Below are 27135 nucleotides of genomic sequence, written 5' to 3' on the forward strand. Positions count from 1 at the left end.
CTGATCTTGATGGAGGCTTCTCTGCAGCCCACCCGCATGGCTCACTTGCAATTTACCCCAAAGCCACAAGAACCCACTTCTCGCTGATTTCATCCATTCTAGGATGCCGGTTCTGGTAAACTCTTGCAAACCCCCACAGCCCATAAAGAGTTCTTACTGGTACATGCTTGACATCTAGTGGCCAGAAGGAACGACTGCAGCCTTAGCAGGTGAGCACAGAGGTCCTGTTGTTCCCAAGGGTCTTTAGGCCATAACTGATGCAGAGAGCATGTAGTCAAGAACTGGAAATACCTACTTTGGTCTTCTCGGGACCTGGGATGCTCCCCCATCCCTCTACACTCAGAGGCACTCAGCTCTGCGGTTTTGCTGGCATGTTGCTAACTGCTGTCTGGATCTAGACACACACACCCTCCTGGGATTAGGGGTGATTGCTACATCGACTTCTCTACTTCAGCTCATCTCAGCAGCAGCCTATCATCTGTAGCAGGCAGTTCATACGGGTGGTGGGGGAAGCCTTTCTCTGTATGCCTGCATCAGTGATTCTCAACCTGTGGGTCGGGACCCCTTTAAACAACCCTTTCACAGGATTCACCCAAGACCATCAGAAAACACAGACATTTACATTTTGATTCATAACAGTAGCAAAATTACCGTTAAGATGTAGCAATGAAAATAATTTTATGGTTGGGTCACCGCCACATGAGGAACTGTATTGAATGGTAGAGAAGCACCGCCTAGATCATCTGCTCAATCGTTCACGTGTGTATCTGTCCAGTGCTGCAGGGTGAAGTCCCAGCAGGGTGCTCCCACCGTTTTCCTCTGCCCTCAGTATCCCCGCCCCCATCGCCTAATTTCCTTTCACTTCTCTTGAACCACACAGTGTTCCTGGATTGTCCTAAAGTTCCCATGCAGGAAGAATAGAGTCCCGAGAACCTGGGGCCCAGCTGATCCCATTGAATCCTGACCCCAAAGATAATAGGGAATTCATTTGTACAGGTGACATGTCAGACAGCTGCTACTGCAGAACTTATTTGCAGACCACTCTGAAACAAGTTTATTTACACTGGAACCATCAATTGTTGCCTTTACTTAACTACAGTTATCCTTTGGTATTCATGAAGGACTGGTTCTCAGAAATTCCCCCACAGATGCCAAAATCTGCAAATGCTCACCTCTTACATAAAACTGTGTAAAGCCTGAGTCTGTCCTTCTGTAGACTTTATGTCACTTGTAATAAATGTTATATAATAGATGCCATACTGTGCTGAGAATAATTATAAGGACAAAGTCTGTCCATTCTTAGTATAGACATTTTTTTTTCGGAATACTCCCTGAAGTTTCCTGAATATTTCTGCAGATGCCGAACTGACCGATACCCAGAGCCAACTGGACTGAAACACTGGCTTCATTGGGGAAAGGCTTCAGTTTAATAGCCTAGAGAGCCTGCCTGATGTTGCCAATTCAGGATTGTTAAGTCATATTTAAGTTTATCTGGTACTTCTGAGTTTACAAACATCTTCCAGTTATCTGCTTTGATGGAAGGAGCATTTCAAACCATCCTCAGCCCACTCTAGGAGGCAGTGTGATATCAATTAAAAGGGCAACAGCAGTTAAGATTTACTGAGCACTTCCTACAGACTGAGCCTTTTCTAAGCTCTGCACACACCACACTATCTGTTTCTCACAAAAACCCATGGAGTTAAGGCTCCAAGCCAAGATGGCTGACTTCCTGTGGGAGTCTAATGGGCACAAGTTTGCGGCTCCCTCTTAGTACATCTTCCTCTATCATACAAAGGGATGACAGGAGCCTAAAGCTCACAGGGATTCAGAAGAACTTAGAGTCTCAACCATGCTGCTACACCCAAGACGTCTACAGATAGGACGTGTGTCTTCATGCCTTCCTGGTGATGTCCAGACAGGGGCAGGCATAGGTACTTTAGATATAGAAGCGCAAAGTGACTGGCCTTGGCAGCCATACACTAGGACAGGGCGCGCGCACGCGCGCGCGTGTGTGTGTGTGTGTGTGTGTGTGTGTGTGTGTGTGTGTGTGTTATCCAGAGGGCTCCATCCCACATGATACCTAGCACAGTGGTTCTAGAGAACAGCCTCAAAGGGACACATAAGCTGGGACACCTGGGACACTATCTTGGACTCGTGTGTTCTCAGAATGCAAGACTGAGGGGGTCCTCTAGGGATCTTGGTGTAGTAATCCCTTATTCAAAGAAACTGAGACTGGAGGCTGGGTCTTTTGATCCCTAGGCCTGGCCTTTTTTGCTGTCTTTTGCTATATTCACATGCCTTTCCCAGTTTCCCAGACGCCCAGAACATGAAGGAAGGATGGTGGAGATCTATTAGACCCTCATTTAAATGCAAACTATAACAGAGAACTTGGAAGTCAATAGCATCCATAAGGGGGCATGCTTTATAAGACATCAAGAGGATCAGTTGCTAGGAAACATTTTCTCACAGATGCAGTCGAGCTGTGCCTTGATCCTCGGGTAGGGCCAACCTAGGAACATGGACGTCTGCCCACAACCCCTAGGCTAAGCTGTTTCAAAGACATCCAAGAAAGAAGGGACGTTCTACAATGTGTTTGACCTTCCACTGAAGTGACTTATGATCTCTATAGAACTTGATCTCTATGTCCACTTGTTCATTTTTCCTGTCCAGAGACTCTCTGTCCCAACTAGAATGTGAAGTCCTGAGGTAGGCCCTTGCCTCAGGCACTAAATCATGGCAGACTGCCATCAGCTGCCACTGTATTTTTGTATGCATGCATGATGTGTAGATGGATAAGGCTGAATGGACGGGTGGGTGGAAGGGAGGATGGAGGGATGCATGGGTGGGAGGTGGAAGGGAGAGGGATAAAAGAGAGGAGAAAGGAGGGAAGGAAGGTAAAATGGGTACTATACAGTTAGTTCTTCTCTTTTTGATCTGATGACACTATTTGCGGATAAGGAGAAGTTATATCCTTTGTCATTAAATCCCAATTAGATACTTCTTATGTAGCTATTACTATATTAGACACTATACCAGGAAGTACTGCAGAGTATAAGACATAAAGAGTCTAAGAGCGTATGGACTATGGTGGGAACATGAACAATGATACTTGCTACTATCAGAGAATCACAGGACGTGGTAAGAGCTGTGACGTAGGGAGTGTGGGCACTACAGGAGTCCTTCCTGGGAAGTGATAGCTAAACCAAGCCTTGAAGAAGGAGTCGCTGTTATCTGTATGAACAGGGCTCAGGGCACAGATGAGTGTTTTAGACAGGAGACATTAGCCCAAGAGAAGCTGACCAGGGCTGAGGATTAGCTGACGTATAGAAAAATGCCAGGTGACTGGTCGTCAGCGCCCCTGCCTTCCCCTTCCCCTCCTCGCCCAGCTGTCCCCACAGTGCACATCTGTTGTTTGTCTCTGCCTGGGATCACCTAGTCCTCCTCCAAGAGCAGTTTCCTGATTTTATTCGAGGAAACCCCCAAAATTCCCCTCCATTATTCTCAGTTCCATGGAGTTCATGGGAAACTGACATGACCTCCAATCCTGGCAGTGGCCATGAGACCCAGGCCTGGACAACTGGCAAACATTATTTCAATCCGTTCATAATGATGGGGCTAACAATGTAAGCCAGACCAATTGGATGGTACCCTGCGGACCGTATTTGAAATACTGAGAAGTGCATGGCACTGTGGTATCAGGAGGAGGGTAGGAGCTCAAGAGGGGGAAACTTGGTAGGAGAAGCTCACACAGAGGAAAAGGAAACGAAAAGGAGCTACATGCTGGCTCCCAAATAAGGAAAGAAGGAAGGAAGGAAGGATGGATGAGTGGATAAATGGGTAGATAGATGGATGCACAATGAATGGGTAGATTACAGAGGATGGATGGATGGATGGATGGATGGATGGATGGGAAAAGATAAGGAAGGAGAGGAAGAAGGAAGGAAAAAGGAAGGAAGGAAGGAAAAAAGGAAGGAAGGAAGGAAGGAAGGAAGGAAGGAAGGAAGGAAGGAAGGAAGGAAGGAAGAAAGGGAGGGAGGGAGGGAGGGAGGAAGGAAGTCAAGTTCTCCTGCCTTAGAGCTAGTGAGCATACTGGAGAGGAAGGAGAGCTATACTTCACTGCGATTAAATATTTACCAAGTAGCTGTGTGCTAGGATTACACCTAATGTCCTCAAAATATAGTATAGGTGACAGAGAAAGCCTCTGTTCTCAAAGTACACACTGTATTGGTGAGTTGGTCATGAAATGACAGGCGAGTCCCTGCCTGGGTTCAGATATGCCTGAGCCACCAACAGATTGGCACGTTCACATAATTGGTGATGTGGTGTGACTGGGTTCTCAAAACTTGTTTAGAACATCAGTCCCCAGTGCGATCATGTCGAGAGGTGACTAATGTGGCCATTGCTCGAGTAGATTGGCTATTGCAAGCTGGTTATGAATGTAATGTGTCATAAGACAGATTCAGACTCCTCTCACTGTCTGTGGTGGACTTTTCATGGCCTCCCGTTTCCTGCTACAGATGGCATAGCATGAAAGCACTCACCAGGAGCTGGTGCCATATTCATGGACCTCCCAGATCCCAAAGCTTACACCGAATAGCATCTACTTTTTTAGTAGGTCATCTACCTAGCCTCAGATACTCAGTTATCTGAGGTCTACGCTGGAATCCTGTCCCTTGCCAATAACTGAGTCCCCAAAGGCAGATTTTCTTCCCTTGGAGCTCCTGATCCCAACTGATCAAGCTTAGGGCAATGATTCATGAACAATGCTGACTGGCAGAGCACAGGCTCCTCCCACATGCCAACAGCCGCCTCCCTGCTGTTTCTTGTGGCCACTGCGCCTCCCCCTCATGCTCTGTCAAATGCCATCTCTTCTCTGTTGACTTTCCGCTCAGGGATTTCATCAGGTCACCTCACTTCTCACAATCCCTCACACTGGGTCAGATCCCCATGGAGGAGTTCTCTTCGGTGTCTAGCCACATCTCGTCATCCACGCATAGATAAGCAGCAACGGGCACATCCGTGGCTGAACGAGCATCCCACAGGACAGGTGGAAGCGGTGAGAAGGCCACCCAGAGAGAGACCTCACCTGACAGTGATCTCGCTCTGAGTCTAGACGTGCTCGTCACATGATCCCTCATGGGTGGGGCGGCATAAAGGCAGATTATGCAAACAAAAAAAGCCCTCCAAATGCCAAAACCTCAATCCTTCTTTCCTTTGAATGGGGCGACCGAGAACCCAGGCTAGTTGACTGTGTAGGGTCAGGGCTTCCCCACACACGATAGAAACATATTCATGTGAACAAGATGGTTCTCAGAGTCTCTTGTGTGTTACGAGAAACCCCTTCAATGCTCTTGGGACACTTGTGGTGCAGGTGGGAAAGCCACTGGGGAACTAAGCCTCACACTGAAGTATCTTGAGTGCTTGTCTCTAGCCACAGCCACCCAACAAGTGAGTGAGACTAAACTTACAGCAGTAGCAAACGGCTTCTGGTACACCAGGCTGCCTCTTACTGCCCAAGTGAGCAACATCATCTTCTAAAGTCTGTCTATGGAAGCCCAGTTGGCCCTCTGCACCGAGGTTTCCACTCCCTCATCGACCCACTGCAGGTCGAAAATATTCAGAAACTGCTTGCACCCCTACTCAGCACGGATATTTGTTTCCCCTGTTGTTATCCCCCTCAAGAATAGAGCATCACGCCTGTCTGTATAGTGTCTACTTCCACTGAGCATCATACAGAAGCAAGCGTATCTGAAGGACGTGGGAGGACTTGTGTAGGTTCTATGCAAATAGTATGTTGTTTTATATAAATAGTATGTTGTTTTATGTAAGGAACTCTGTTCTCAGATTTTGGCATCTGTGGGGGTCCTGAAAACAGTCTCCTGTAATTGCTTAGGGACAACTGTAGTTGGCATATATTTATATGACCAGATAATATATTTCCTTAAGACACTCAGGGATGGGGCTTAAGCCTAGGGACTCTACCACAGGCTCAGCCACTCCCCAGCTGGGTGACCCTGGGCTTGCTGTCTGACTCTTCTGTGCCTCAGACCCACCATCCACCATAATATTGTGGATGCCTCCTCCTTTCAAAGGTCATGGTGAGAACAAAAAGGAATCAGTACAACAGGAGCATTGAGACCAGCACCCAGCCTGTGACCAGCGCCGGGTGCGGAGGGAGAAAAAATGACAACCAGGGGAAGGGTGTGCGAGGACAGCAGCTCCCACTCATGGGAACTGGGTGCGTGAGGCATGTTGGACAGGCGCACTGACTTGGAAAAAATAGCTCTGGAAGGAGACCCCACTAAAAAGACGCCAGTAACCTAGCAACTGAGGTGGTGTGGGGGCAGGGAGAGAGCCAGGCAATGCAACGGGAGACTTCCTGCTATGCCCCTTTCTGTAGCAGTTTAATTATTGCTGTTTTTACTGTTTATGGAGAATCTATATTGATCTATTCCTAAACTTTAAAAAGAAAATGAAGCCTGTTTTTTCCCCATTTGTATGGGTGGTGTGTGCGCGTGTATATATGCATACATATTTGCATATGTGAACATGCTGGACCCTGAGGTTGATAGTAGCCAACACTCTCCTGCTAATTCAATGAGGCAGGGATTCTCAATCAAACCCAGAGCTCTCTGATAGCCATTGAGCTCTTCATCCATCTCCAGAAGGGAAGCTGGAAATAACCGTGTGTTCCCAGGAAGAGGAATCAGGGGCTCTCTGGCAGGGCTTATAAAGCCTGTGCTTTTGCCAGTGTACAAGGCTGTTTTTCCACTCATTAATTAGGACAGGGAGAATTTACAGAAAGGAAGAAGGGGGCTGGATTTGGACAATTTAAAGAAAAGTATTCAATTAGTTAAAGGGCCCAAAGGCATGTAGAAATGCTGAAGGTTGTATTTAAAGGTCATTCTAGAAGATGCAGGGGGCTCTTTGGCCAGCTAATCTAGCCTCCTTGGTGAGCTCCAGGCTGGTGAGGGATCCTGTATCAAAAAAAGGTGAACGGTCCCCGAGGAAGGACACCTGACCTTATTTTCTATCCTCAACATGTGTGCCCACACACGTACATGAACATACATATGTACTGTCACACACACACACACACACACACAGAGATATACATGTAAAATACAAAGGAGGATACGTATAGAGTCTGGGTAGAGCTGGGACTAAAACTCAGGTTCGGTGAGGCCCTCTACACTACCCCATCAGGAAAGAGACAACATTACAAATATTTTCCTGGAGGCTCAGAGTCTGACACACAACCTAATCCAGTTTGAATCTGCACAAGGTATAACTTAGTCATTATTCTAGTTAGTATCTTTAGTCATCAGCTGCTGCTCACTGTGGACACCTGAAGTCCTCTCCATTTTGCTCTCAACAAAGAAACAACGTTCCTCAGGCAGACAGGGCAGAGCAACTGGGCACAAGGGAGGGGCTGAAGAGGCCTGCCTAGGGTACCAATCAGTTACCAAACAACAGCTGGATCTCATGACCTAGAAATACAGTGAAACCCTAAACATAATTTTAGCTGACGGTTGTTGTTTTGGTTTGTTTTTGTTTCCTTGGAAGGACAGCGCCATGGTCTACAATCTCACCCTGTGTTCTTTCCTTTCGAGTCAATATGTGATCAAAGACTATAATGTGGGGGGCTGATGGGAGCTCGGAGAAGAGAAGGGCTTGACAGACCGAGGGTAGAATTGATCGCCATCATCACCGCCCTCGGCAGGGCCCCTAAGCAGACAACTTCCACTGAGCATTGAGAGGGAAAAGAATGGGGCTGACTGCATAGTTCTTCTCTACCGCATTCATTCCTTAGTTACTATGCCTGTGAGACTAGGGCTGGGGAACAAAGGGAGCTGGGAAGATGTGTGTTACCCGGATATTAAGAAGAAACTTCTAGCAGTGAAGTCCAGGAAGTCCGTAATGCTCCCAGGAGCTGGGTAGCTGTGACTGACAGCTAGACGTTGCTCAGGCATGGCTTTAGCACCGGGGCTACAGAAAAACAGGGAGTGTATTTTTCTATCTCCTGACCTGGGGCCTAAATGTAACTTGCTTTGAATATTAGCAAAAACGGTTACTAGCAGAAATTTGTCCACTCTCTTTGGGTTCCTTTATCTTAAGCATCCGGAAGACCGCCACCACATGACTGGCTATAATTGAACCCAGCACAAATCATCAACCCAGAGACTCACAAGCAAGCAACACGGTAGGTTTGAAGCTGTTGAGTTTGGAAGCAATTTTTAAGAGAAGTAGTTGAGCAAGCAGCACATTCGGCTTCATGTTCTGTCACCAGCACACATGCACTTTATCCTTGTCTGTGCGCTCAAATCTAACACTCCTTGAGGCAAAAACCCTTTACCTTCACTGTCTACACACCACTTCCTCATCCCTTTGTTCCAGTCAGAGCCACGGGAGCATGAAGGATGGGAAAGGGGCTGATAGAGACCAACTCTAAAATGTTCCCAGTTCCCGGACAGCAAAGATTCTCCGGTACCACAGCGGGAAACCCTGAATTTAGGAATTAAACTTCTAAGTAACTGTGGTCATCCTTCAGTACCTGTGGTGATGGTTTCAGGATACCCCTTCACACAGATCCAGATATTAAACTCCATGGATGTTCAGATCCCTTATATGAACGGTGCAGTGATTGTAAAGAACCTACACACCCCTCTCCCTACTTTCAGATCATCTCGAGAGTCCTCAAAGTACCTAACGTTTCTTTTTTTTAATATTTATTTATTTATGATGTATACAATATTCTGTCTGTATGCCTGAAAGCCAGAAGAGGGCACCAGACCTCTTTACAGATGGTTGTGAGCCACCATGTGGTTGCTGGGAATTGAACTCAGGACCTTTGGAAGAGCAGGCAATGCTCTCAACCACTGAGCCATCTCTCCAGCCCCCCTAACAATGTTTCATTGTATAAATGGGCATTGAACTGTGTTGTGATGCTTAGAGAAGAACAAGATATCCTCGTGTGTTTAGTAACACACAGTATTTAAAAAACCATTTTTGACCCAAGGTTGGTTGAACTTGGCTTTTTGTCACCGTGGCAATGATTGAGAGAAATTAAAGGAGGAAAGATTAGTTTTGGTCCACGGTTTCAGAGTTTCCAGTTCATGCTCAGCTGATTCCTCTACTGTAAGCTCGTGGTGACACAGAGCATCGTGAATCAAGAATGTGGCCAAACCGGAGTGGCTCACCTCCTAGCAACCAGGAAGCAGTGAGACATGAAGGGTTCAGGGACAAGACACCTTTTAAAAACATATTCTCAGTGACCTACTTCCTGCATATCAGTCCCCAGCTTTCCTCTCTCCCAATATTGTCATCAAATAAAGCTGCATTGGTGCATCAAGTCTTTAGCAAATGAGCTTTTGGAGGTATTTCAGGGTCACTGATGGGGGACCTATGGACACAGAGGGCCGCAGTGGGCAATATGGAATATTTACTGTTGGTACCTGAGGCCCCCTCTCCTTCACACACACCAAAAGAAGAGAGAGCTGGGAGGCACTGGACCCTTCCCCTCTCCCTGCTCCTGGAGTACCACGAGCAGGCCACCATGAGCACAGCACGGCAGAAAGAGGCTTGTTACAGTGTGAGGCAGCTACCTATGTGCACGTCTGCTGCCAGTAGTGTTTCTGCCCAGCTGCCTAACCTGTGGACAGAATGGGCAGCTAGATACACAGAGCTTGTTGAGTTCAGGGCACTGTGAGGGACACGAGATGGTATTATCCTTTCAATCTTTGACATCACCTGGTACTATGGAACCCACAAACCAGAGGAAAAGGATAAGCCCCTGTTTTCTGAGACAAAGCTGAGAGGTGAAGTAACGTTGTCAATGCCACACGGTCTCTGGGTATCTAGTGCGGTATCACCCATCAGCCAAGACCTGACTCCAGAGAAATGACTCTATGACGGGAGCAGTGCAAACAATGAAGACATGAGGTTTTTATAAGACTGAAACAGGACTCAGAGGGTAAAAGCACACAGGCTACAGCAGGCGAGGGAGACTGTGGTGGTAAAGAAAGGTGTTGGGGATGAGGATAAACAGCTCTCCTGGTTAGTTTTTATTGTCAGCTGACCATAACCTAGAGTCACCTGGGAAGAGGGAACCTTGCTTGAAGAACAGCCTTGGTTAGACTGGCATCTGGGTTTGTCTGTGAGAGTGTCTTGCTTGGTGGTTGATGTGGGAGGGCCCAGCCCACTGTAGGCAGCGCTATTCCCTAGGCACGTGGGCCTGGGCTGTATGAGAAAGCAAGTGATCTGGAGAACAAGGCAGTAGACAGAGGTTCTCCACAGTTTCCATTTCAAGCTCCTACCTTGAGTTTCCACCCTGACCTCCCCTAATCACAGATTGTGACCTGGAAGTAGAAGCCAAGTAAACCCATTTCTCCCTGAGTTGTTTTTGGTCAAGTTGTTTTATTACAGTGACAGAAAGTGAACAAGAACAGCTAGCCAGAATGAGGTTTCCAGCTGGCAGATGGAGGGAAGGTTAGAGACCCAGGCAGGCCCACTGAGGTTCTGTGCCTGGAGCTATGCTGCAGGGCTGCTGTAGAGTAAGTGCTCTATTCACAGAGGGCCTGAAGGAGCAGAGGAAGGACCTAGCCTGGGTAATGACCAGCGTGGGGCTATCCTCTCCAGAATTCTGAGCTACACAATCCATTCATTCACCAACCCTACACATGCACTGACCCCACTCCCGTGAGTACAGACAACAGCCTACCACACCCGTTGAAGGTAACAGAATAATGACAGTCATGATGAATGGCTCTCTAGCACATTACCCTCTGCGCTAACAGTGCTTTTTATGTGTGCACCCTCAGTGCACTTGGTCCTCTATAGCTGTGCTCGCCACATCTGTGGAGTCAACCAACAGCAGGTTGAAAATATTTAGGGAAGAAAATTTTATCTATACCAAGCATGAACAGACCTTTTCTCATCACTAAACAACACAGCGTAACAATTGTCTGCATGGCGCCGATGCTGTATTTACAGTAGTAGGCAGTTTAGGAATGGCTTAAAGTACCTGGGAGGATGTGTGGCATGACACCACTTTAAACAGAGACCTGAGCATCTGCAGAGCTCCTGTGTCTATAAGGCTACAAAGACTGTGGGAGGATTTCACTGTTCTTTCCAGCTGGAAATAAGATTTGACCCAGATTCTGACTTCAGAGTGTCTGCCTTCTCTTTACCTCTTTTCTCTGTGGTATTATGGTGAACCTAGGGCCCTGAACATGCTGGGTAAAAGCTCTAATGCTGAGCTACACACCCAGGCCTATCTTTACTTTTTTATTATTATATTTTATATATTATAGGGCATATATATTATTATATATTATAGATTACAGGATAAGGTCTTTCTTACTAAGTTGTCTAGGCTTTGCCCATACTCTTTAGCCTGGGAAGGCCTCTAACTTATAATCCTCCTGCCTCAGCTTTCTAAGTAGATGGGAATCACAGGTCTGTCTGTTTATCTGTCTATCCATCCACCCACCCACCCATCTATCTATCTATCTATCTATCTATCTATCTATCTATCTATCTATCTATCTATCTATTTTGAAACAAATTTGGAACACACTCTCTCTATTTGACATCAGTTTTAAAAAAATGTCTTATCCTAGGTCCTAGAGCTGCTGAGGTCAACATGGGGCCTTCCACCTGAAGTACAGGCCCTGAGCCCAGGTTTTTAGCCCCTGATGAGCCCATTGCTACCACCATGGGTACATACAGGAAGATAGTAATAACGAAGAGAAAGAGCTTCACAAAGTCTGCAGTTATTCACATATTAAATCACGACTTTCATAAGGAACCCCTGAACGTATAAACATAACAGTTCTACCCAGCACTTTCCCTCTTGGGCCTACCCTACACTGTACCAAAGGCTATCTATGCGGCTCTCCACACTCCTCACTAAGGAAGCCAAAGTCTATTCTTGCCTTCCACTACCTACCTCCCTGAGATCTAACACCCATCATAAATGTGGTTGGCCTTGGTTTCAAAGCAGGCAGCAAAGTCAGCTCTGGGCTCAAGTGTGATGTTCTCCACTGGTAAAAATCAGGCATGCTCACTATTTTACTTCAAGCTATCCTCAGAGCCGGGTTCCATTTTATGGAGCTATGTTCCATTCAGGCAGCTATGAGCCTGCCTGAGATCACAGCCATTGAGCCTGGAGCCTGTGGCCCTGACACCCAAGTCCATATCCCTGCCCTCTGGAGACTTCATGCTGTGTTTTTCATCCTCTACCTCTGGACTTTTGTGCTCATGAGTAACACATCCTATATCTGGAAGATCGTGTTACTCTCTCACACACTTTAACTTGCTAAACATGTTCAGGACCCATTCCAAACACAAGTAATCAGGAGTTTGGATCATGAGTCACAACATACCTTCATGGTGACCTGCTGTCACTCCAAATTCTGCCTCCCTCCCTCCGGCTATGGGTGATGAAGACCAGAGACCCAAACAGATAGCAATGGTCCTGGACAGAACTTACTGTGTAGAGCTCATTAGTCACCTTCAGTAGCTCCTCATGCATCTGCAGGCCAATCTCTTTGCTCTGAAATATGAAAGAACAAATGTCAGCACACGGAAATGGTCTGGTTGTCCCTTTAAAGTCAAATTGCCCAAAAGTAAGACACATACTTCCAGCCCTTTGATTCTGAAGTAGGGGATAACATCTTCCAAGGCTGTCAAGATAAACCTTTAGAGTTACCTGGTAGACTTTCTTATCATCCCTTCTCCTCAGGTCAATCTATCACTATGTCCTACTTTCCAACTGCCCAACCTTTTATACTTTGCAGCAAGAATTGGGTGTTCCCTCCCATCGCCCATCTCTGTTCTTTCTACTCCCTCATAGAACCACACACTTGGTCTGCATGTGTCCCTCCAGCCCAGTTCTCCCAGGGAACGTCATCCTAATTCCACATGGTGGGTTGCTCTTTGTGCTGATATGGTTCTGGGCTGACTTAACTAGTCAGGGAAGCAGGATCTGCAGCTGTAGGAGAATGTTTGAACCCTTCTACCAAGTGCAAGCAAAACTCCGTGTAGCCCCAGTTGATACTAGCAGGCATGTAAAGACTGAAAGAGGATACTGCCTTAGACAGACAGAGTGAAAGGAACCTGGTTCCTATCATTGCTCTCTGAGCACTGACTGGTCCCAAAACTCAGCGTCAGCCTCTAGTCTCCATCTACTTCTTTGGTTTAAGACATGTTGAGTTACGCTCTCCTCCTGCTGTAGCTAGAGCATCCTAATACACACAAACTTGTCTTCCATCACCAGTTCCTAGAATACGACATCCTCACTCTAGACCCAGGGCTCCAACACTGCCTTTTCTGCCTAGGCCAGGGTCATATCATGGAGGCTGAGAAGGCTCTGACTTCATTCAGAAGCCAGAAACTGGGAACCACTGAAGGCTTTTGAGTCGTAGAATAGGATGCTCAGGGTCATACCTCAGGAAGAGGAACATGTGTATAGAGCATGAACTGTGGGGTGGGGGATGGGGTGGGACTGGAGGCATGCTCTTGCATTTCCTCAAGAGAACTGTAGGCCACCACATGGGACTTACTAGGTCTCAGTTGGTCAACTCCTGGGCACCTCCCCGGAGCAGCCACAAAGTTGATGCTTGGCAGGCAGCCTTCAGAGCATCTTTATTTTTGTTATTTTTTTTTTTAAAGCTGGAGTTGGTTAGGGAAGGAAAATATTCCCAATTACAGTTCCAAATACTACTGAGTAGTGAGCCCAAACCAAACATTCCACCACGGACAGGAGGCCAAAACCAAGATGATCTTCAATAGGCCGCCACACCCAAACCTTGGGGGCTCCAGTGACAACAAATTGGGCCTCACTCCCCACATTTTTTTGCATTGTTTTCATGCCTACAAAGGACATTGGGTAGAAGGCACTTCTTTCACATGCAAAGCTGGGCCAGAGAAAGCTCAACCATCCCAGTCTTGCCTTTCTGACAAACCAGCAGTAAACTGAGGCTAGCCAGTCACAAGGGCCAGCCACCATGAAGCAGGTGTCCCCAGCCTCTTTCTCCTCAAAAGCTAATCCCGGCTAAATTTCCTTAGGACAACCAGCTCTTTGTCTGGGACACATTCCTATGGATGGATAACAGGACGATGGGGAGTCTGCCTGCCTCTTCCTAGGAAAACTCCCTACCTTTAGCCTGAAGTTGTGACCACAACAAACGTTTCTAAACATTGCCAAATGTCCTGGGCCGCTAGAACCATTCCTCAGTGAAATACCGCCTGAGGCAAGGCCTCCAAGCAGCAGCTTCTCTGGCCTGCGTGCATATTTTGTTTGGCCCTTTGGAGCTTCTAGAAAGTCTGAACACTTTCCCAGCATTTAACAATCAAGATATTTTCCTCATAAGCCCCAATTTTCAGCTCCTCTAGGAAGACTAGATGGCTCAGTATTCCAAGTCCTGTGTCAACTATGGCCAGCTCATGCTTTCCAGCTGGCCACGGGGCCCAGGGCCTGCTCACCAGGCCATGACCTCGTCAGCTTGGCCCACAGAGGTGTTACAATTTATGATTCAGAAACCAGGAGCCATTTCAGAAAGGAGTGGCCATTTGTACCTCCAGGTGCTCATAAGGATGACAACTGCGGGGTCAGGACACCTGGGATGTGAAGGAACCTTTCAGCCATCCCACTCCCGGGAGCGTCCAACTCACAGCACACGGGCTGCACATGCTTCAGGGTAGCTAGGGATCCAACCCAGCACAAAGCTGGAAACATGCTTAACATATTATCAGATTTCTTTTTGGAATTTTTTTTTCCTGTAACTCAACTGCGTAGTTCCCAGCCCTGATTTCTGTCTGCGACCACACTGTATGGCAGCGGCAAAAGGTTGGCCACTCTGAGTAGGAAAGTCTGAAGAGTGTGGCTGCTGAAACCCAGCCACATGGTTCTGCAGTGGCCCCCAGCACCACGACCCATGTGGAGTCACAGAACCCCAAGCCCTTGCTTGAGCCTGTGCTATCTCTTCTAGTTCCGCCCTAGCTCTGGGCATTCACACGGGAATGGAATATCTAGTAGAGACCAGCCTCCATCAGGCACCACAGACAAAGCTGAGCAGGAAAGCCCTGCTACAAGCAGTATTTAGCAACAGCATTCATGAACATCTTCCATTTGCTCGATACTATTCAGAGTCCCTCCCAAGTGCTATCTGATGTAAACCTGTAATGATTATTCTCTTTGACACGTGGGGAGAGCTAGAGGTTCAGAAGGGCTGGGTACCTTGCCCAAGATGGCACAACTGGAAAGTGGCAGAACTCAGAATCAGCTTTTGGTTGGTCTGGCTCAAAAGTCTGGTCTATTTCTTCAGGACTCTGGACAACATGAGGGCACCCAGGTGAATGGGAAGACCAGTCCCACAGAACACTACATCTCTCTGCTCAGGTATTGCTCAGAGGCCATGCCCCTGCCCTCGAGGCAAGTCTGGTCCCTTTTGCTCCAGTTGTTCTGCTAGGGACACATCAGCATCAATAAGCATCACTTGCTTTTCCATTCCTCCTCCTAAGAGAACAAGGGATGTGGGTGAGACTGGCCTGTGATTGACTGATCCACCGGACGTGGGCTGGCTGTGACAGGGTGACCTGGAAACTTGGCTCACAGATTGGATCACAGAAAGAATTGTGGCCCAGGCTAAAGCCAGAACCTTTTTCCGTAGGGGCATTTTCTGTGAAATGTTGATCACAAAGACGTGTGTACATGAGAAACTCTATAAATGCCCTCAGATACTCTCAGGGATGCAATTGAAAGTTGGAGAACATTTTTACCCTTCTTCATCAAAACAGGCAAATATTACTTTACATCATCGAAAGACGAGACGGCGAAGCTGCTCTTGTAACGACACAGTTCCCAAGTGAAATAAATTGCACCGCTGTGAAAATCTTGCTATGTCTGACTCAATCTGGATTTTAATGCAGGGGTAATTGTGTTTCTGAGGGAAACCCTTACGACTTTATTATAGAACTGAGATATAGCTCAGAGGTGGAATGAATGCTTAGTATGCAGAGGGTCTGGGTTCAGTCTCCAGCACCACACCCCAAAATAAAACCCCCCAAAATAGGCTGTCTTAATAATCACCTTAGGACTTTATGAGCTACATTCTTAAGGAGTCTGCCCATATCCCCTTCTAACTAAGTCAAGGATGGGCCATTTCTAACACTATTATCTTCTATGTTTCCTACCTTTGGAGTGTTCATCCCCGCCCAAACCCATGCTGAAACCTAACCCTCAAAGACATATGATAATAATATTGAAAGTAGTTAAGATTAGTTTAAGTTAGGAGAATGGGGCCCCCATAACGGGATTAGTGGCTTTCCCAGGAAGAGAGATCCCGTGTGATCCCGTGCATAGCCTTGGGGTTCTGCAAAGTCCCCACCAGCAGAAAGGCCTCATTCATTATGGCCCTCCAAGGCTGGCCTTCCAGCCTTCAGAGCTGTGAGCAGAGCAAACCTTAACTCTTTATAAATTACCCTCTCTGTATCTTTCAGTTATACCAACACAAAGCAGACTAGGACCACATCTAAAAATCGCATTGTCTAATAACGTGGGGTGAGGGAGAGCTCACCTAGGCCAAAGACAACAAGCACATATTCTCTCTCATATGCGGATCCTAACTTCGGATCTTCGTGTTTTGTGTGGTTAACCTGCTGGTGGAAGCCAGGAAACCAGAAGCAGACCACTAGATAGGAGTGCACGCTTCAAGAGGGAGAGAATAGGGAAACACAGATAAAATGAAAGAAAAAGCAGGAACACTGGGAGATTCAAGGAAAGGGCCAAGTGTGGAGGGGGAGGGGGAGGATGAGGGAATGAGGCACGGGCCGAGGGCTCAACCAAAATGAAGGGTGCATTAAAAAAATGGAAATTTAAAAACCTACAATCTTATAATGCAAGAAAAAAATTCTGATTGGTGTAGATAAGAGAATGCAAGTGTCATGAAAGCAGACTGAAGCAACACCATGAGCGGAGCAAGGGGGCTCGAGGAGAGAAGAGTATAGGGGATGGGTTACCCAAAACTCAGGATCCATGACAGGTCCTAATACATTTGGTAAAGGAGTTTGAACACAAGTACCCTACATGGGTGGACAATGCTGCTTTTAGAATAGATGGGTTATTAAATGAAAATTTCAGGGCCAAACACGGGCTACCTCTCTACAAGGTTTTCATCGGGAAGGCCTCAAAGTCCTCAAAACTACACAGGATTGCTCTTGGCTGTCCACCATAACTACACGGTAAGACCATACTGCTGAAGACATCATTCACTGTAGAAGACAGACCGAGAGAAATCAACCTCCGACTCATCAGGAAACGCTCCCTGCTGGCTACTTTACATAATAACAGAAGGTGCTGTGTAGGTTACATGCACGTGCATGCACACTCACGTGTGTGCATGTGCGTGTGTGTAACAATATCAGTGTTCTTACTCAGCACAGGACCCTGCATACTACAATACTGACCTGCTGGGAATACGTGCTCACTGGTGCAGTATGGGTATGATGGTTATGGGGGCAAAGCAATGGTCTTCTGACTGCATGTGAGCCCAGCACCATAGGAGGGATTTTGTGCTTGGTACCGTGCACCTGATTAAAAGCCCATGAGAGGAGATCACAGACCCTACGGAATAACTTACTGTTGCTATTTTGCTACATGATCATGCTGTCAAGCTGCATTCTGAATAATTGTGTTTATACGCATAGATCTGTTCTGCTCTCAGCTTTGGCCATAGAGCTTCTTTTGCTGTGGGTTAATGCGGAGACTCATAACTGGTCAAAGCACCAAACATGAGTAACTGCAAATGCTCACCTATGGACGGGACATCTATAACAACCTCCTACCATCCGAGGCTCGGGAAACTTCACAGAAGGGCTGGCAGAAAGGATGGAGAAGAAAGTTGTGACATGCAGACTTCTGGATATGACATGCTTTCTGTACACGTCAACTTACGGAAGCTGCTGTTACCTGTGTAAGAATAAGATCATCCACAAGATCAAGCCAGCCAAGATTCTACTCTGGATGACAGAAGGGTCCCTCTGGACCCATCCTTATATAAGGAGCTCTCTTGGCAGTTGGTAGCCAAGGAGTGAGAGCTACACGCCTTTGAGGACATGGCCATCAGTAGGTCGTCCATGCTCCAGTTCATGGCCACGTGCTCATGGGCATATGGGCAGCACTAATTGGACTCAGCAGGTTATTAAAACCAATTTATAAAGGAAGACATAAAGTTGGGAGGGAGATGGTGGCAGGATAGTAGGATGATTGGAGGAAGACAGTGTTGGGTGGATAGAAGCAATATGCACTGTATAAGTGTAGAATTTTTTCAAAGAATAAAAAATATTTTTAAAAGTAAATAAAAATTAATACTGTCTTAAAATGTTGGATTGGGAATTGGGGAGAGGGCTTAGAAGGTAAAGGCACTTGTGACAATGCCTGAAAACCTAGTTGTCACCTGTAGTCTACATGTGGGATAAGTTGTCCTCTATCTTCACATGTGTGCTATCACACGCATGCACACACACACACACACACACACACACAAGCACATGCACACACATACACCAGTCAATCAATCAGTCAAACAATGGAAACTTCTTAAATGCTGATGTAAACAACAACACTCCTCTCCTCATTTCTCCAAGGAGACCATAAATAGTTCTTTAGACCACTCTCGGTCAGGAATAACTTTGGTCGACTCTGAGTCATCTCTGTCTCATCAGTGCCTGCTACAGCTAGGCCAGTCTCTCTTCCCTTGCCTTTGTTTCCCTCTTTCATTCCGAAGCCCTGACACACCCTTCTGCTGTCTTCCATCCTCTGGCTTGTTTGTCCACCAAATCACAGACTTAAAAATCATGGGTACCTGGACCATGTGAGCAGTGGCCAGAGCCCAGAACCACTGTGTTCTTTCTTATGTCCAAAGCAAAGGCTTAAAGGCATGTCCCAGAGGGTGTAGGCCTATCCTGCTTGTCCTGGAAGGTCAGGACACAGCTTTCTAGATGGGGCTTAAGTCACTAATACGGCTCTGTATGTTGTTGCCTCACCCCCTCAGAACACCTTCCTCAGCCTGTTTCCCACCTGACCTTAAACGGTATGGGAAGTCCTTCAGTATATATGTTGTTTTAATTGGTTAGTGAATAAATAAACTGCTTTGGCTTACAGCAAGGCAGAACAGACCTGGGGGGGGGGGGACACAGGGAGGGGAAGAATGGCAGAGGAGGGGGAATGGGGATGGGGAAAGGACAACACTAAACTGAACTCTGGGAGAAAGAAGGTGGAGTCAGGGAGATGCCATGTAGCCCCCACTGAAGATAGATGCTGAGGACAGAACTTTACCTGGTAAGTCACAGCCACATGGCAATACACAGATTAATGGAGATGGGCTAGTTTAGGATGTAAGACCTAGCCAATAAGAAGCTAGAGCTAATAGGCCAAGCGGTGATTTAATTAATACAGTTTCTGTGTGGTTATTTTGGGAGTCTGGGCAGCTGGGAGCACACTAGCGTCTCCTACCTTCCACTAGTTGACTTTTCCCTGTTCTTGACCACCCATTGGGTTCTTTTTGTCTCAGAACCAACTAGTGTTTCCTCCTGTGGCTGCAGCTCCAGATGGGATCATTCCTGTTTAAGTAGCAAACGTGGCCTCAAGTCTACCCCACTTCCTCCTCCTGTCTTCCTCCTGCCCTCCAACTCAGCAGTGCTTCTCAGTATCTCCTGGGGACATTTTTGACCCTGAAAGCTTCTTTTTCCAAGCTGCTGAAATAACTGGCCCGAGGCAGCCAACATTCCTTACAGCTGTGCTCTGAATGTACAAAGGCCCCCCTGGGCTCCTGTAGTTGAGCTGCCTTCCCAGCTGGTGATGCTGTAGGGAAGGTTGTGAAGCCAGAGGAGGTAGAAGCTTGCTGGAGAAAATAAGTCATTAGGAGTGGGTCTTCAAGTGTTATAAACTAGCCCTACTTCCGGTCCTCTCTCTGCTTCCTAAATCCAGTACTCTGTGACTGACTTACACTTCTGCCACCGTGCCTTCCACACCCTGGCAGACTGCGTTCCATCTCCAAATGCAAGCTAAAGTAAACCCCTCTCTCGAATGGCTTCTTGGGTATTCACAGGGATGAGAAAAGAATTGACGCAGCTATGAAAGAGTGACTGGCAGGTCAGCATAGAAGTTTCTGGATCTCTAAATTCCTGCTATCATCATTCATAACAGTGCCCAGTGCTATTACTACGAATGGTACTTACGATTGTAGATAATGCCATTACCAGCTCCTGTTCCTACCCCCCCCCCACACACACACACTGTGTTATGCTGAGGACCACACTAAGTCCTTTCTCAGATGACGCCTGTGTGAGCCTAGATCAGCCCTTTTGTGGGAGGCCCTGAGGCAGACCCCACTATGAAGACCAGGATGCAGAGGTTCAACAAAGGGACATCATCTGCCCATGTTACCGAAATGATAAGTGTGTCGGTCCCCGCCATTCCAGTCTGTTCCCTCAGTCCTTTTTCTTTGTTTTTCTGTTTGTTTGTTTGCATGCTTGCTTGCTTTTTAACTATTTGGAAATATTTAAAACTAATCCTAGCACATGGGTGTCCCCTGCCCTGGTCTAGAAAGCACGCGATATTTACATACTCTGCTCCGGACCATGGTAAATGTCAGTCAACATCCAGTGCCCAGTGCCAGCATGTAGAACCAGTAGTCACTGGTGAAGAAATCCCCGGCTGTCCCCTGGCTTCCCGTGAGTAGAGAGGGTGTAGAAGGCTTGGCTGTACCTCTGTGGACACAGAACTTTCCAGAAGTAATCTTTCTTGACTTTGTCCCGATGGTGGCCGACAGTTTTTCATTTTCTTTTATTTTTTTTTTCTGGTAGAATCTCTTACAGATGAGAAACTAGTATCCAAGAGTAGGAGAGGTTCCTGTCCTGGGAGCAGGCAAGTTCCATTTCTTATGAAAACCTTTGGTCCTCAGTTCTGAGTCTGGTGTTTTCTCCCTCTCAGGGCTAGCTTCAAGCCTATGGATGCTCTTGGGTTTCTTTATTCCATTCAAAACACTGCCCATCACTTATCGGCACTAAGTCACTGACCTAAGACATTGCTTTAGCTCCCATCACTTTACAACATGATCTTCTGTTTGCTTGCACTGTTCATGGACAGGAGAAGACTGAGAATTGCACTGGCATTTCAAAAATACCTCTACACGTGCGTTCACCATCTTTTCATCACCTTTCACCCATTCACCCATCCATCCAGCCACCCACCCACTTATCTACACATCCAACCATTCACCCAGCCACCACCCATTCATCCATGCATCCATCCATGCATCCACCCATGCATCCACCCATTCATCCATGCATCCATGCATCCATGCATCCATCCATCCATCCATCCATCCATCCATCCAACCATTCACCTACAAATCCCCTCACCCATCCACCTACTCACCTACACATCCGCTCTTTCCCCTACCCACTCATCCACCCAACCACCTACATATCCACTCATTGAGCTACCATCTACTCATCCTTCCTTTCCATTTTTGTATCATCTCCCGTAATCCTGGCCCTGAGAACAGTCTACCACTATGTGCACGTAAGAAAATACACGGAGCAGGATTAACTGCCCCACCCCTTGGCTCAGCATTTCTGTCTTCAAAGACACAAAATGCACCGTCAAATTAGTCACCCTTTAGCATGACTTTGAGCACTTCACTAGTGACGTAGAATCCTTGAATGAATGAGGTGCAGTCAAGAACTTCCAGTGGGTCTCTGGGGTCTAGAAAGCACAATCCGATCTCTCTGCTTGACTCTCAAGAGCCTTCCTGACCCGATTTGCCTCTGCTGATTTCACCCTTACTTTAAATCCCCCAATACTTAAAACATGCAGAGAACAGAGGACACACTACTTAAGTTTGATAATTAGGAAGACGTGGTACATTTTTTTCCTTTGAAACTACTTTAGGAAGTGAAATGTTACAGCGACAGCTGAAGTCTTGGGTCCTTCCTCCCCCTCGTTCCTCAATGACTGTTCTATGGCCGGTGTGTGTTCTTACAGTCCACTGCCACCTGGTCTTACTCCAGACAGGGGTCTAAAAACATGAACAGTATAAAATTTTCACCTGGGCTGTACATTTTACTAAGCGCTGCTCTGTGTTGGAGGGAGACTGTTGAGAGCTCATGCTGGCTTCAAACTCAAAATCATTCCCCCCCACACACAACCGTCTCAAGAGCTGGGGTCATAGGCCTGCACCACAATACCAGGAAAAATATAATGCTTGACCCCTCTTTTCTCACTTAACATCATATTTTCAAGTTATCTGACCTGTTATTAACAGATGTAGATTTATACTGTTCTAGCATGTGACTGCCTATAGCTTATTAATTAACCATTCTCCTAATGGGCACCAGATCCCCAGGAGCTGCAACCAGTGCTCTTAACCTCAGAACTTTCTCTCCAGCCCACAGGACGGATGCTTAACAAGGAACTATCTAGAGGTCAGGTAAATGGTGGCCGTGTCTGTGATTGTTCAACAGTTTGCCACTGTCCTGATGGTCCACTGCCCCAGGCCACTGTGAGTAGCATGCTTCCTGAGCAGGGGCCTAGACTGTGTAAGAAGGAAGGAGGCTAGGCCAGGATAAGCACGTCAGCTGCAGCATGGATTCCCCCATCTTCTCTCTGTTCTTGACTGTGATGTAGGGTTCCGACCTTGATTTCCCTGAAACCACAGACTATAACCAACAATTGTGAGCGAAATATTGAACTATTTATAGAAAACATCTCTATAAAAATTTGTATGTGTGTAGATGGCTTAAAAAAATCTTTCGGTTATACTGAAAAATGGAATTGCTTGGTTGCAGAGCCTGTAATTCTTTCTCCATTGATACTAGGTAATTTGCAGCCGCCATTGATAATAGACAATTTACGCTCCTATGACAACCCCTGACACTTTACATACTGGTCCCCACCAGGGACTGCTTAGTTAACCCACCCAGCAACGGGTTGTTCTGAGTACCAGTATGAGCATTCTTTCTTATTTTTAGTACTGCAGTTGCATCTTCTGCGACCTGCGCAGCTGTATCTCTTACCCACATTCCTACTGGGCTGTTTGTTCTTTTCTTATGTATTTGTAAAAGCTGATTTTATTTTTCTGGGTATTAAAATTTTATTAATTCTGTAAAGATCAAATATCTTCTCCTTGTCTCAAATGTATTTTGTCTATCAGTCTACTAACTTATGATTGTTATTGTATGGACAGTTTTTAAAGTATTATAATTGAATTTACTAGTATTTTTCTTTTGGAGTATATATTAATTTATTTTTAATTTAGAGTGTTGGGGAAATGGCTCAGCAGGTAAGAGCATATACCACTCTTGCAGATGACCCAAGTTTGGTTCCCAGAACCCACAGCTCCCCGTAAACTCAGATTCATGGGATTTGACACCCTGCTTTGGACTCCATGGGCATTGGCACTTAATGTATATGTATCACAAACATCTCCTCTCTCTTTCTCTCTCTCTCTCTCACACACACACACATACACACACACAAATGCACACAATCTCATAATCTCCAACATTTTCTTCCAATCAAGTTTTTCTGTTTATCTTTAGTATTCTAACTTATCTGAAATACACTTTGGGGAAATAAGATACGGGTTTTGTGGGGTTGGAAGGGGGTTGTGTGTAAAAATATAGGCATGCCTGTGCATGTGTGTGCAATAGGTAGTGTCTGTGCAGAATCTGTTTCTATAACTCAGAAGAGAAAGCCACCAACCAGCTGAAGCAGCTCATCTGCTAACTGTCATCCTTTCTCTTTCCTTTCTCACACTACTGCTATGCCCTAGGTTCCCCTGTGCTGAGAGCTTGTTTACCCCTCGGCTCTGCGCTGCCCTTTTCACTTTTCTAGCCATGCTCTAGGACTTCTGACTATCGCCTTCTAGGAAGGATCAGTGCTTGATATGTCCAACGCCCAACAGATGCACATGCGTGCACACACACACACACACACACCTGAATTTCTTTTTTTAGTGGGGGGGGGTAGTTTGAGACAGGGGTTTCTCTGTGGCTTTGGAGCCTGCCCTGGAACTAGCTCTTGTAGACCAGGCTGGACTCGAACTCACAGAGATCTGCCTGCCTCTGCTTCTCGAGTACTGGGATTAAAGGCGTGCGCCACTACCGCCTGATTTAAACTATAGATGATTCTAAAGATTTATTTACTATATGCATTTGAGTGTTTTGCCTGCTGTATATATACATGTGTACCCCATGCATGCCTGATGCCCTCAGAGGTCTGAAGAGGTTGTTGGATTCCCTGAAACTGGAACCATGGATGATCATGAGCCACTGTGTAGGTGCTGGGAACTGAACCCATATCCTCTCTAAGAACAGGAAGTACTCCTAACTGCTGAGCGGTATCTCCAGCCCAAACCACAATAAAGCTAGAAATTTAAAATAATATATAAAAATATTTGAAATGGCCAGGCATGGTGTCCTATACCTTCAATCCCAACACTTGGGAGGCAGAAGCAATAGATTTATGTTCAATGCCACTCTACATTTCGAGCTCTGGGTCAGCGAGGGATACACAGTGATACCCTGCCTCAAAAACAAAACAAAAATATTTGAAATAAGGGGAGAAAGCCCATCACTTTAAATAACCCATGCAAAGTGAAATTACAATGGGAATTATGTGGTATTTATGTCTGGATGGCAATGACAGCGCCATACACCAAAACTCCTAGGGTGTGGCTCATTGTGCATTGGCAGCATGAATCTGCAATCACTCTTTTCTTCTCACTATGCATTTTAATGACACTTCCTAACTGAGTAGGATTGGCACCCAAAAACATTATTAACTTGTGCATATTAATCTTATGAGCAGACATGAAGCAGGAAGCAGGTGGTGTGTGGGGGGGGTCTTAAGTGGGCCTAGTTTTCCTTTTTTTTTTCTTAAATGGTAAGAGTTAGAAGCACGCCTTTTAGACATCAAGGGTGCCTCTTCCCTCTGTGTTGTACAGGCTAGAGGTACTAGCCAAACTAATAAGGCAAGAAAAAGAAATAAGAGGTCACAAAAGAAGAGACAAACACACCAGCTTCTTTGAGATGCTAGAGGTGATGTCTTCCCAAAATTTGTTTAACCTGTGGACCCTGAATAAAACCTTCCCAGCATCCCCCCCACCTTTAATCTCCCTCACTTCATTCCTTCTCAAAGACCTGCAAACAACCTTATTAATCACTAGCATGTACTGATTGCTTACTGTTTGCTGGGTGGGCATTTCACATCATCTTTTAATCTTAAACCAGCCATCGGAAGGAGATTTCCATTCGCTTCATTTTGAAAATGACAAAACAGAGTGGAAGGATCAAACTGTGCTCAGATGGACGAAGGCAGCAGGGTCTGAGGTAGAGTCTCTAAGCTCAGCCACAGTCCTGGTCAGCCATGGTGCTGGTCTGCTTCTCCTACCCATTCAACTTTGCTTCTCTTGCTTCCCTCAAAGCGCTGTGTATTTGTCGAGGATACCATCGTGTGACACTCAAGCTTCCATGCAGGACGGAGAACGTCCTCCTGGGAAATGCTACCTATAGACAGCATGGTTGGAGGAGCAATCTGCCTAAGCATGCGCACACCCTCTTCAGAGACAACTGATCAACCAGCATGAGGATAGAAGGGCCCAACCTCTAGGCTCAGCTCTGCAGGTCCATCTCAGCTTCTTATGACTCCACCACACACTCTGCCCCTTGATGCCTCCTGCTCCCCGTCCCTTTCCTTCTTCAGGTAGGACCCCCAACCCAACCTGTACTTTATCTCTATGAGAGTCAGCTTCCCAAGGGAGCCAAGCTGTGATCAACTCTTAGCACCAGGTTTCACTGCAGCACTGAATCCATGACACCATGCCTTCCTTGAACCTCCTTCTGAATGAACTTGGGTAGGGATGGTCACCCCTCCCTGATGCATCCAAACAAATCATTTCTTTGTATCTAGCTCAACTTCTATACTACCCTAGAAGCATCCCAAAGGAGGGCGCTATGTTTAAACTGTTTCTCCGGCCTGTTCATCGCCTGGTCTCTACCACTGAGTTGGATGTATCTGAAGTAAAACTGCAGCCTCTACTTGCTTGGGTTTCCTTATCTGTACAATGGGGTGATGGGAAGTCTTCTTCTCAGACTTGAAGAATTCAGTGCATACAGAATGCTTAGGGCCTTGTACAGAATAAGCACTAACTGTTTCTTTGCTACAATTGCTTATTTGCCATCATATTAGCACTGGCAAATGTGCATTGAATGAGCAGGAAAGGCTGCTGAGGCCTGCTTCACAGGCTGTCTGTCTCCCTGGGAGACAGTGGAGACAGGCTGAGGTCCCTCATCTCTTTGTTCTCCCACCCCAGTGTAGACCTCACCGCTGGACCCTCCAGCATGCAAACCCTCACTCTCTCCTGCAAGAAAAAAAAATTGAAAAATAAACTTGGCTTTGAATCCAAGGCCACGGCTGCTTTTGATCTCTGTTACAAAGCAAAGCAATTATTGGACACAAAAGCCCTGATTTATTTATGAAATGCAATGGACATCTTCGAGGCGGGGATGAGAAAACTCACTGAAGACCAAGTCCTTGTTGCCACACAGTGAAGGGCTGCTTTCAAACACAGGCCCCCCAAATGCCCTCTCGTCTCTGCTGAGAGTCTCTCCTCATTAGCGCTTCTTCCAGAATGCTATGGCTTCCAACAATCAAATTCACATCACGGCCAGGGCAAGTAATTAAATTCCACAGGCATCGGCGTGCAGAATAATGGATGGCTATTGTGAAGGGAGCAGAGGAAAACAGAAGAGGCTGCAAATGGGCTGGGCTTCAATACCTACTCTCAGAAACAGTCAGGGGAAAGAGAGATGCCTGTGACACACAGTGACCCTCCCAGCTGGGGTGCTGAATAGGGCTGGATTCCGAGCTGGGTCAAATACCTGGGCTTGGGGAAGATTGCTTCCCTAGCAGACACAGGCCTCTGTTTCCTTACCTATAAAACAAGAAGGCTGCACTGGAAGACCTTCCCACGCGGGTCTCCATAGTCGGCTGAGAGTTGGTTAGCAACACAGATTCTCAGGCCACACTCTGGACCTACTGGATCAGCAACTGAGACTATGGACCCC

General features: G+C 46.6%; 1 protein-coding gene across 4 annotated transcripts in view; it reads right to left on the bottom strand.

Moving 5' to 3' along the window:
- Positions 1-27135, bottom strand: part of Srgap3 (SLIT-ROBO Rho GTPase activating protein 3) — a 427924-nt gene that overhangs the window by 61675 nt on the left and 339114 nt on the right. For all 4 annotated transcript variants that reach the window (XR_007592924.1, XM_050148545.1, XM_050148544.1 and 1 more), the window contains exon 4: positions 12494-12556. Coding sequence is in view for 3 of the 4 variants with exons in the window: in XM_050148545.1 (XP_050004502.1) it covers positions 12494-12556 (63 nt within the window). In the remaining variant the exon portion in view is untranslated. The remainder of the gene's footprint in view (positions 1-12493; positions 12557-27135) is intronic.

This window comes from Alexandromys fortis, unplaced genomic scaffold, assembly GCF_014885135.2.
Source record: "Alexandromys fortis isolate MF-2015 unplaced genomic scaffold, M_Fortis_MF-2015_v1.1 scaffold_59, whole genome shotgun sequence".
Taxonomy (NCBI): Eukaryota; Metazoa; Chordata; class Mammalia; order Rodentia; family Cricetidae; genus Alexandromys; species Alexandromys fortis.